The 12,310-nt window shown below is 42.9% G+C and overlaps 1 protein-coding gene across 6 annotated transcripts in view; it reads left to right on the top strand.

Moving 5' to 3' along the window:
- Nucleotides 1-12,310, top strand: part of dachd (dachshund d) — an 89,611-nt gene that overhangs the window by 70,031 nt on the left and 7,270 nt on the right. For 4 of the 6 annotated variants that reach the window (XM_063888529.1, XM_063888532.1, XM_063888531.1 and 1 more), the window contains 3 exons: nucleotides 8,926-9,071; nucleotides 11,052-11,199; nucleotides 11,947-12,105. In XM_063888529.1, coding sequence (XP_063744599.1) covers nucleotides 8,926-9,071; nucleotides 11,052-11,199; nucleotides 11,947-12,105 — 453 coding nt within the window. The remainder of the gene's footprint in view (nucleotides 1-8,925; nucleotides 9,072-11,051; nucleotides 11,200-11,946; nucleotides 12,106-12,310) is intronic. The other 2 variants (XM_063888530.1, XM_063888534.1) reach the window with 1 other exon arrangement.

The following is a 12,310-nucleotide window of genomic DNA, read 5'->3' on the forward strand; positions in this document are numbered from 1 at the left end:
CTGGTGATTCACTGGTAATGCGATCTCGGCACTCCGATTGGTAAATGTTATATATCCGTGTTGACATAACAGGAGATGCACTCGTAATGTCCTCCCAAGCACAAATGGATGCTTGTGGTGTGTTATGTCACCTAGAGGTGTATCCTTTCATACCTGCTATCAACTGAGCAACCCTTGATGCACCGGTGTGACTGCACTGGACAAATCTGATTTGCCACGCCTTTTTCTTTGTCAGGGTGCAGCCTACATGTCCGGTTGCTGGTGCACTATCCGCAGTCCCAGTTTACCATGTGAATGATGAGCAGGTAGCACTGTCACACTCTATTACACACAGCTGCTTTGGGAAAGGACCTGTGGACACTGATGAGCTCATGTAGAGAGGGGAATATATTTTTGAAAAGATGAAAAAGACAAAAAAGTAATTCCTAGCCTTTGTAGTCTTTGTTCTGCTCCTCCTTTGCATAAACATTTGCAACGATAAAAAAGGAAGTTAGGGGACTTTGGGTCAGGCGAAAGTTTGAGCATCCATTGTGCACTCTTTGTGGCGTAAATATTTCACTGACACTGATGGTTATCCTCATACAGTATCATTAAAAGTTAGATATGTTCAGTGTAAGCTCCTTCTCTTCATCTCCCTGACTTTAATGCATAGTGTTTTGTTCAGTCCTCCCGATGTCCTTGGCGTTGCGAGCTTCAAACACATGCTGACTACCTGACTTTCCCTAAGTCAGGAGGCAAGATCATTAGCCATCACAACCCTGAAATGTGACTTGGCAGACAATAATGCTTTATGATCAAACAACTTGTCAGTGCGTCCTGTTGAAATGAAAGAGTGCAAAAAAATAATTCAATAGAGGATCAATCAAATTTCCCCGGCCCATGTGAGAGAGATTGCTGATGGTGCAGAGAGGGGCTATTCCTCGAGGACATGGGAGTTCATTTGGATATTTGTTCTCCCCCTCATGAATGTTCCATTGCGTGACACCATCTCCCCCTAATCACATTTCACTGAAAAGGGGGGATGCTTTTAGGGACGTTGAAAAGAGAGAGGTTCTTTTTAATCTTTGAAATGCCTCAAAAGTGACAGAATGCTTTCTCCTGCCAAGACGTGAGCCTCGGATGGGGAGATAAATATGCTGTGGTCAGCTAAGTGTATCTAGTGAGCAGAGAGGCAAATTTAATAATGCATTATCATTCACTGGCGAAGGTGAAATCTCCCTGTCCATCAGAAGGCTGAGGCCTGTTTCATGTTACCCTTCACTGAAAATGAACAAGTGCTTTACTCAGCCATACCAGAGATGCACGGTAGGCACCGGTGCTCTGCTATATATGCTGCTCTGGACTGTCAGGGAAACAGGTCTGTTATCACAGCAATCATCTCCCGCTCTCCACTGGAGACATTAATGATCACAGTCCTTATTCCTGATAAAACTGTTTTGAACAATAACCTCCTTTTTTCTTTTTTTTTGTTCTTCCTCTCTGAGAACACAAGGTGCGTTTTACATATCTGAGCATCTGCTATTATGCAGATTATGGGATCATATTTACCCGAATGCCCTTGGACAACAGCATTAAACAATTATGAAGATTATGTACAATGCTGAGAATTTGCGATTCAAAACAATTCGTATCTTCGCAGTGGCGACTGTTGCAGACAGATAAGGTTGACCCTGAATATGTATTTCTGTACTTTTGGAGACATTCTGCGGGGTTGTTTGTATAATTTAATATTTACATGTAAACAGTAATTAAGTGATGCTACCGACATGCCAGGGCCAGGCTCTGCCAAGGTAAACACCAGCCCTAGTAGTTTGCCACAGTCCATCATGTTTACAGACTTGCGGAGCCGAGTGCTGTTTGTGTGCTCTTGCTTGGCAAAGCCCGTAAAACACCATCAATTGGATGCCGAGTGTTGAACACAGTCACTCTTATCGTCTGGCAGTCTGCTCGCTGACTTGAGGACATTGTGAGTCAAACCTTTAAATTTTCACTCTGCGATAATTACGCCGCTATACTTGAGCTTTTATATCCTTTCACTGCGAAAGTAAATCATTCCTAATAAAGAGAGGAAGAATAGGGGGCGGAGGGAAAAGTGCTTGAGGACTAATTCTCTTCACTCCCTCCCTCTCTGCTCTCTATTCTGCTTTTTGAAAGCCTTTCCCTGAGTATTCCAGTCACCTTGACTTTGCAGCTGCAGCCTTATAGTCTGTTGCTTATCCTGCCTAACCCCAGCCTGTCAATTAGGTGTTTAAAAATTAATCTCTTTAACTGGAAATACCATGCCAGCTTTCTTCCGTCTGTAAACGAAGTGTTATTAATTCACACAGCGCAAAGCCAGTGTTATGAATAATGTTATCAAAACAGATTTCCACACGTTTAACACGTCGCTCCTATTAAAACCCCTTAAGTATTTTTATAACTCTGAAACCAGGACCGCTAATGGATTTGCATCCATTTTTGAGCTTCTACAGCAGGCAGCCATAGAGCAGGGGCTCCTAAGCTCAGGCCTTTTAAAGTTTACATTTCCGCTTTCCTCATTGTTCTTTCATCTTCATTTAAAAGCAGCTCAGTACATCCAGTCTGGATTAGTGCCAGACTTCGTCGAAGCTCGTTCAGTAGCGAGAGAACAGCATAACCTCTCCCTGTAGGATTGCAATGCCAGGCAATGACACCAATGTGTCTCCCTGTACCGCCCCCCCTCCCAAACCCAGCATCTAGCAGCAGGCTATCTGGCCAACCACACCAAGCTAATACTTGTTCCATTAAAACCTAGTGATTACGGGGGATTTCCTCTCTGTTTGTTTGTTTGTTTGTTTGAATGCTTAATTATCAATATGTAATTGGCATGTGTATTGTGATGTTGGGGGCATATTCGGTGGCATATTTTTACTGGAATGCACTTTGCTATCGGGTGGAAACAGGACTCCCCAGTCACTGTCTACGTTAAGCTGCCTGAGAAGTTGCTCTAATGAATTAATAAATGCTAAACAAAGGAGAACTAAACAAAGAGTGAGAAATAAATGGCTTGATGATTAGTGGGTCAGAGAGATTAGTGGGGTATACAGTACAAATGATCCCCTTCCGAAATAGGAATGATTCAGGCAAAATACCCAATCAATAGTTGAGGCCAATTTAATCTCCGGGATTCTTCTGTCAATAAACGGACCCAGTCATCGGAGGTCAATATGCATAGGCAATCTAAACACCTCAAAGTGCCTCACTATAATGTCCTTCTTTGAGTATTATCTCCCAGACAGTTTGGGCTCCTAGTCAATACGTGAGTTACAAAAATCTATTCAAGTCTGCCTGGCTATCATTTCCTTTTCCTGAGCCACAAGTCTATTTCAGCTCTTCCACCCTGAGCCTGCCTGTTTGACTAAAAGCTGAGGTCACGGATTAAACGCTGTGATCTCTAACCTTTAATCACCTTGCCCCCGTAGCCCCGCTTTGACCGTTCCAACTGCCATCGTCCCCCTACAAAATGCCTTTTTGTCGCCACAACTGTTTCTCTTTAAGAGCTCATTTGATAGTGTGCGCTGGCAGAAACAAAAGTCTTGTATGCTTTTATGCAGTCATCACAGTCAGCCAAGCCTGTAATCCTCAGAGGTCCGATAATGACATAGTCCCTGCATTTATTACATGGAGGAGAGGAGAGAGGGAAAACGCTGACTTTGAACAAATGAACACTCTGACCTTTATGCAATAAATATGACATGGGCCGCATAAAAAGACAAGATATCTTCCTCCTGAATGGAAGTCAACACAGATTCTGCTCCCTCGCCTCTTGCTCTCTCTGTTTCCATTTCTCTCTCTCTCTCTATTTCTGTGTTTTTTCCCCTCCCTCTTTTTCCGGCTAACAGTTAAACAAATGATGAAATCGATTTTAATTGTTTGCAACGCGATATTGTGATCTATGCTCCAAAAGCACAATTTGTAGTTTGTATTTTTCTCTTCTACATAATGTACATGCATGGCAGATTATTATGGACAATCATCTGTCAGAATGCTAATCTCCATGCACGATTAGATTTCTTTAATTTAATCATTAGCCGGTGTTTTCTCAGCAATGAAAGCAATAGAAGAAATATCCTTTATTCACACCAGAAATAGACAGTTTTAACAGAGGGAATCAACCTTTATCTTTGTCTTTGCAATCTCGCTGTGATCCCAATTGAGCATTGCGATTGTCTCCTTTTGTCACCTCAGACCGCCTCTCTGACAGTTAAGGATTTATGGTTATTTCCTCCATGCAGCATGTCCATCTGTGGCTCTATCTTCATGTGGCCTTGAGAATACGATTCAATTTATTAAGGCAAAGCAATGGACTCATTACTTTAAAAAGGTGGCAAGAGAGGGAGTGAGAGAGCGGGAAAAGTGACACACTGAATTGGTTATTAATGGAAAGGCACAGCCATAGGGCAGTTGAAATTTAATGATATCCTACAAGAAAGTATGAGGGTGTCACTCTCCAAAAAGTCATGCTAAATGTCAACATTTTAAGGTCCCGGCGCTAATTTTATGCCTGTGCACAGTAATGTTTTGGAGAGCATTTAGGAAACACGGCCCAGTGGCCAGCCTGATTATCCCGCTCACCTTCTCTCCTCTCTCCAAATGGGTTTGTGCAGCAAGCGATTTCATCTCTAAGTGAAGGGAACATTAGGGAGGGGAGAAAGAGAGAGCGATAGAGGAAAACACGCGGTTTGATTTTCATGCTGTGATAAGAGAGTGGGAGCCAAATGTTACCTGTTAATCTAGCCCAAACCGGCCGGGGCTCTTGACTTTGTCCCCCAGCAGGGATGGGGCAAACACTCATTTTCCTCTCTCCGTGATGAAAAGGAAATTAGCTTAAATGTGATGAGGGCACATTAGTGTGTGTGCTGTGCATGTGTGTAATGAGTGTGTGGGCTTTTTGTTTGCATACATCTGCTTGTGTGTGTGTGTTTTTTCTTTCTTCACAGTGTATACAGGACATCACATATGCACAACATATGCATGTGATAGTCATTCTAAAGGAATGTGCCTTGTATGGATTCATCACACACACGAACTCTCGCAGTATGTCCTATAGGTACTTCAATCTCGCCTAGTTGCATGATGTTCTATTGTGGACACATTTTCTGTCAAGATGCTGGGAAAAAAATACTTATAACCTTTGGAAATCTGCTTTTACAAGTGCGTGGAATATAAGCAGAAGATACACAAAATAATATCATAATGTATTTCAAATAAAACTTGAAGAGCTCTTGTTCAGATCTGTCTGAAGCTGAATGTAGTTTGCCTCCAACACCCTGCAGAGTGCAGACATCATTTGGAAGATAAGCTGGGCTCATGTTTTTTTAAAGTGCTCAAATTGCATGCAACTACTTTTTTTTTTTTGCATCACTGCATTTGTACCAGAAGACAGATATTTCCCTTGACAAGATTTTTTCCAAATCCGGCGCTTTAAGTGCAGGTGGAATAATGCTGTGTTAGCTGCTAATGGATGTCCGAGAGGTCATAACTACTCCATTTGAAGGAGGCTGGTTTCCTCCGCAGAACCTGGCAGGTCAAATCAAATGTAATTGTGCAGTGAAGAGCAGTGCCTTGCTTTGTGTTGGCTCTGCTGACAACCTCCAGGTTTAGCATTCAGTTCTCCTGCTGGGAGGAACACAGGTTTGCAAGGACAAAGGCTTCACCTGTCAATATATCACACTGACTGGCCAGCCAAATGTACCTCTGCTCTCCCTCCTCTCTCTCCTATCTCTCTTCCTCTCTGTCAGTCTTTCATTCTCTGCACACCCATTCTATTCCAGCCTCCTCTTCCTCCGACTCTGCCTCACCTATCCATCCATCCATCCATCTTCTGTCTTCAACCATCTATCTCCCCTTCCTGGCATCCTTCTCGTCCCCCTTCTCTCTCTCTCTTTGTGTGTCTTTCTGTATCTTCCCCTCCTCTCGCTCACACTGCCTCCTTGCGAGGACTCAGCTGAAATGTCCTGAGGGACCCAGTTTCAAACACAGGAACCAGAAACATATGGCACATTTTCAACTCCCAAGGTCAATTACAGCTATTTATCCAGAGATTGCAGCTAAATTTCCCAAGGTTTCTTCTAGATTTACCACAGATTGCAATGTGTGTCTGTCACATTTTAAATCAGGCCAGTTTCCTCTGCTTCTCTCCGCTCCCCGTGACTTTCCGTCAAATATTTCAAAGGCTTTCAAGTGGGTTTTAGACATGTTTTATCTCTGGTTATCATGTGCCCCATCTTTTTTTTGTCTCAGCTTTGCTAGGTCCAAGTGCCGCTCGCAACACAAATCTAATAACATGTAAATTGGAGATAAGCCCAGATCCCTCCAAGTGATATTTTTTACATTCATAGTTTGTCAAGTCAATTCCTGGGCCCCTGTTTTAGCAGCACAACACATGAGGAGTGAGAAAATTAACTGGATAGGTGATTCATCATTGCTAGCACACTGTCAAGGACTCCCTCTGCAGCTATTGAGAGCAGGGTGGAGGAGGAGGATGGAGAGAGGAGGGGGGCGTTGTTTTAAATTATGGCATTTCATTCAGAATGCATTGTATTTACAGCGTCCCATTTTTATTTGTGGCTCCTATTATCCGCCGAAACAGTTGTGCATGAAATGTTATTTGTGACAGGGGTGACCTGCGAGTGTTTTTCCACACAGTATTTCATAGTCAGGGGCCTTAACTGTACCTTTACCGTACGGTAAACACAAGAGGCTGTCACAGCTGCTGTTGGCAGCCTAGCTAGTGGAGAAATATTACCTGGAAACAGAGTACTCCATTCCACCAGCCCCAATCACTCCAACGCCTGTCGCTGTAATTAAGTTGAAGTCAATGATTCTGGAGCAATGGTGAGAAATAAACACGCACACACATGCCAGCAAAAAGGGGGGAGAGTGGGGGGGGGCAATAACATTAGAAGCAAAGAAACCACAGATCTAAATCGTGTTCTGCTGGAATTTACATTTGAGTTTCATTAAGCCAGTTTTGATTATATTGATTAAATTAGTCACTTATTAGCCTCCCATTTCCTTTTTTTTTTTAAACGGCTGTATTTATGCATAGCTCCTGGTGGAAATGTTATCTGACAAGGGGTGCTGTACTGTAGTTGGAGTCTGTCGAACAAAACACGCTGTTTGCTTTTCCCAGAGCATGACAGGTTGTTTCCCCTGCAACAAAGCCATCAAATATTCTGTGTGATCCAACATTGTGTTGGAGGGGAGGCCTGCTGAGTGGGAAGCCGGAGTTTGTTAAAGCAATGATTTATGATTAATGCCAACACTAAATAAGGGACAAAGTGCCTACAGTACAAATCAATTACAAAGCTACAACAGCAGACCTTTCCCCGAGGTCTACTAACGTCTCTAGTTGTTATGCTGATTTTATTGGAGGTGGGTGAAGCATGCATATAATACATGCAATACATCTATATCAACCCGAGCTGGAGCCAACTGTAATGCTTTTGATCTTTGATTAGGTATTTTATTGAGATAAAATGGGACTTTCATGTCGTGCCACTGTATAAGGAGAGTGCATTTTATATTTCCACCCAGACGCCCACCTCAAAATGCAGACAGTACTGCACCAAACAAAACAAATTACCACAAGAGTGGCTTCTTAAAAGTAGGCAATTCATTATTTTTATGAAGTCAAATTATAAACAAATTTTAATCCATTAGGCAACCATCCATTCTAATTAATCAACAGGAGTGAACTCCATCTGAAAAAGGAGAAAGGTTGTTTACTCTCTCCACGGACCAGCGGTGCATATTTCACCATCTTCCCCTCTCAGAGAAATAAAAAAAAAATCCTTCTTGAAATTACAAACCTAAACTGTGAATCCTAACACTCGACTTTTGGCGCCGAGATGTTTCCAGGGCATTTGCAGATGCTTGAAATAATCTCCAATGTTTTTGCTCAATCTGCTCTGAGGATGGGTGAAATAAATACTTTAAACTAATTAATGTAAGACCAGCTGTTCCCAGCACTTGGCTAGCGTTGGTGAATATTGATGGGAGGGAGAGGCAGGGCTGTTCAGCTCCACTCGCTGTTTGTACAAGATTCAGCCTGCCACATAAACAGATATGAATACTGGATGAGAGCAGAGAGGTGCTGTGCACAACACAGCCAGGGTTCCACGTTACAAATAAAACTTTTTTCCCCCCTTTTCATTAAATTAACAATTAAACAGCTGATGGTGCAGACTTCCTGCAGAGACCTTTTTAGTCCGTACGTGCTTAATAAGACTGTCTCTCCGCAAGATGGTAACACTTGGCTTGATAAAAGCTCGCTGGACGAAAACATGTGTCAGATCTGATGGGGAAACAAACGGCGGTGTCTGACATACTGTTTTAGTTTGACCAGGCTGTATCTGTGTCTGCCGGGTTTCGCCTCCCGCTTTCTCTCCCTCCCCTCTTCTGCTCCTCTTCCCTCCTCTGAGGCCTGGTAGAGAGGCTGGACAGCAGATGGCAGGGCCCTACCCCTCTGCCGGTGATGAATGGAGGATGATGTCATCTTAAGTTTGACAGGCACCCGTGCGTGCATACACAAAGGAAGCTCGAGCCTCTGGGGTCGAACTGCGGGCCTGCTTCTGATTTTGGAGTCCACATGACATATCTTAAATGGGGAGGGGAAGCCGGATTTATGTCCTGGTAGATATTGTTTAACCCCACGTGCAGGCCTTGTGAAGAAGCAATACAAAGGAATCTCCAAGGGGACTAGTCAGACCACTATATTTCTTAGAGGAAAGGCTGGGATTGGCTGCACCAGATCAATATCCACCCAGTCACTGCTCTGGTCAGGGTCAATATGTGTCAGCATCGCCCAAAAACGACTCACTTATTCCAACACTTTAGGTTTCACCAATATTCATTTTCTATGAATTATAAATCAAAATCCAATGTTATTGTTTTTCTTTGCAGAGGACAACTCAATGTGCACCCCAACAGCGAGAGAAAGCTACGAGAGGTTGTCATTCGCTGGACAGGCTCTGCCTCCGGGCTTCCCCTCACCATTCCTCTTCCCCGATGGCTTGTCGTCAATAGAGACTCTCCTCACCAACATACAGGTATAATCCAGTGATGGTTGTGACCTCATAACGAGTCAACACGTTTCGACACACAACCTGCAGAAACTTCTAATGGTTTGCACAGTAAATGATCTCAGCACTGTACCTAAAAACGTGTTTAGCAAGGCGTACATGTTGTCAGTCTCACGGAAAAGCCGGACAAACAAACTATGATTGATTCGAGCTGATAAGAGTAAATTGTACATGTAATGTGGGTGTTTTTGAATTCTGATGTCAAATGTTTGCTATTGGAAAAGGAAATAATCCCTGTCTTTGATGCAACTTCCCCTTGAGGGCGCCAAAGTGAAACATTTTTCAAACGCTCCCTTAACGTACCTATCTGCGCCAGTTTTCAAAACATAATTGACTCTGGACTTTGGATCTCATAACTCCAGATACAGATATTTTTCCAAAGCATTCAAAATCTGTTGTCATTGACAATTGGGCAAACTCCAACCACTGAAAAAAATATGGTGAAATTGTTTGAAATCCTCCAAAAAAAAGCTAGCAATACAATCCCGATGTATTTAGTCAACAATCAGTAAAAAAGACTTTCTTTCTCACCAAGTGTTTTTGTAGCCATTTTTTCAACTATTTAAGGCTTTCCATTCTAGGAGATGTTAATAAAAGTCACCATTATGGAGACTAATTTTTAGTCCAAAAAGGTGGACGTCACCCACATCGTCCTTCCAGTCACATGAACATCAGGACTACAAAAACCCTGCACTGTAAATCTGCATAGCTTAACAATACCCGTCTACCCTAGAGTGCCATTTAGGCTCGGGCTCCAACCCCCTCAGTCAGAAAGATGAATGTATCGCCTTCTGTCTCAGTGTAATGATGCTTGTACACCGCTGCCCTTCTCATTGCACTTGTACCGTCGGCTGCAGAGTCCTGCTTCTCCTTTCGGCTCCGTGCGGTAATTAGAAAGTCACAAGTGAAGCCGGCGCTGGACTCCCAACACTCCACAGAGTCATCTTTGATAATGATCTTCGCCTCGAATATTTATATACAAATCAACAAAATGAAACCAAGCAGAAAATTAAGATAAAGCAACTTAGAGTAAATTGGGGTCAGAAGAATCAACAATTAGTAAGATATAGCCCAGTGCATCTGATATAATTGCATGTGGATGGGGAATATTTGTGAGGAAAATGGCTGCGGTAGTGTGTAGCTTTTTTTTCGCACCAGTCTTTCAATTTAGGAATGTCAGGAGTATATTTGGAATGGCAGTAATGTAATTGATACATGATGAGATACTTGTCATTCATATTATTCATTCCTGCTGTGCTGTGTGAGGAGCGTGGAAATGTGCTACAGAGACTAATTCTGTATATCAATTCCAATCCAGTTACAATTGTCAGCTGTGAAGTGTAATGGGAAGAGAAGTTAGGAACATAGATATCCAGTCTGTAGAGTAAAGATTCTGACCTTTCCCGTAAACCTTTAACCTTTTACTTAGCAGGGTGGAGCTTTGACCAAGAGGTGAGCTCCATCTTCACCTTCAGTGTCTATTAAACTTTGGTTCAGATCACCTCTAAAGTATGTCGTCTATCTGCACTTGTATTTCACAACTCTGACCAAAAGGTGTCAGACATTCCTAGCGCTCTCAAATCATTATCCAAGAAATAGTTTTAAAAACTTTTGAAGATCCAAGCTCATGTTCCTGGATCCTGTGGGAGTTCTGTAGCAGCTAAGAGGTAATAACATCTTCACAAGGACCAGCAGAGGTGGTAATACGCCTTAAAGGCATCATGCAGCAGCAGTCCGTTTCAGTCCCTGTGTTCTGCTTCAGCACTGTGGGCAGTGTGAGAAGCTGCTGTGACACACTTTCCGTGCAGTTAGCTGTCACTTCCTCTTGAAGCTCTTAAATAGCCCACATCACTCTCTCTTTCCCTTCTCTACCTATGTGTATGTGTGTGTGTGTGTGTGTGTGTGTACATACTGTTTATAAATACATATGTGTGACTGTGTGTGCAGGGCCTGCTCAAAGTGGCAATTGACAACGCGCGGGCTCAGGAGAAGCAGGTGCAGCTGGAGAAGACGGAGCTGAAGATGGAGTTGTTCAGAGAGAGGGAGCTCAGGGAGACTCTGGAGAAGCAGCTCGCCATGGAGCAGAAGAACAGAGGTACTGCCTGACGACTACCTGGCACCGAATCCTCCCCTCAGATATGTGTGTGTGTGTGTGTGTGTGTGTGTGTGTGTCTGTGTGTGTGTCTGTGTCTGTGTGTGGTCATGTGCATCTTCTCCCAGCAGTTCAGACTTCAAAGGCGTTTGCTCGTGTAGATGTGATAACTCCTGAATGTACATCCCGGTTCCTGCATGTGTGTTTAATGTTTCTTATAGCAACACTGACACACGCCACTGCGTTTGTTTGGTTACACACACACACACACACAAACCCCACACACACATGCACATACACCCTGTGATCCGCTTAGCGCCGCTTTCCCTGCTCTTAGTCAGTTGACATAATTGGGAATACACATTAATTTAGAGAAATTCCCTCTCAGTCTCATGTTAAATGCATCAGCTTCGTATGCTAACTGTGTCGTTTATGTTTAATGAGAGAAATTCATGAAAAATATCCCAATACATTTTTCAATTTGCTTTAATTCCCTCTAGCAGTTTGTTAAGTCACAGTCAGTATTTTCTTTTATTAAGGAGGATCTTTATATATTATCAAATATTTAGCTTTAATTGATTTCCTTTTTTTTCTATTATTCTATGCTAGATTAAAAAAATGAGGTTATTATCTTTTCCTGCTAGAATACAATCGCTACAATAATCAGATTTCTGTCACAAAAAAAAAAGGCTATGCTCATTTGCCCCCACAGCTCATTTAGTGTCACTGTGGACTTTTTCTCCTTCGCAGCAATCATTCAGAAGCGTCTGAAGAAGGAAAAGAAGGCCAAGAGGAAACTCCAAGAAGCTCTGGAGTACGAATCCAAGAGGAGAGAGCAGGTGGAGCAGAGCCTGAAGCAGCCCTCGCCCTCCGACAGCATGCGCTCCCTCAACGGTCAGAAGCTCCACCGTGAGACCCAATCCTAAACGTTTCACTTTCACACACTCAACATGGTTATAGTGAGGCAAAATAAGAGGAAATATGATAATGTCTGAGTTCAAAATGTGATTTTTCAGGACAAAAAAGTTACCTGAAGCAGATATTGTGACCTCATAGATGACTGTATTTAGAAAAAAGCACACATACTAACAAATTAGCTCACATGCTCACTGTT

This window comes from Eleginops maclovinus, chromosome 7, assembly GCF_036324505.1.
Source record: "Eleginops maclovinus isolate JMC-PN-2008 ecotype Puerto Natales chromosome 7, JC_Emac_rtc_rv5, whole genome shotgun sequence".
NCBI classification, from domain to species: Eukaryota; Metazoa; Chordata; class Actinopteri; order Perciformes; family Eleginopidae; genus Eleginops; species Eleginops maclovinus.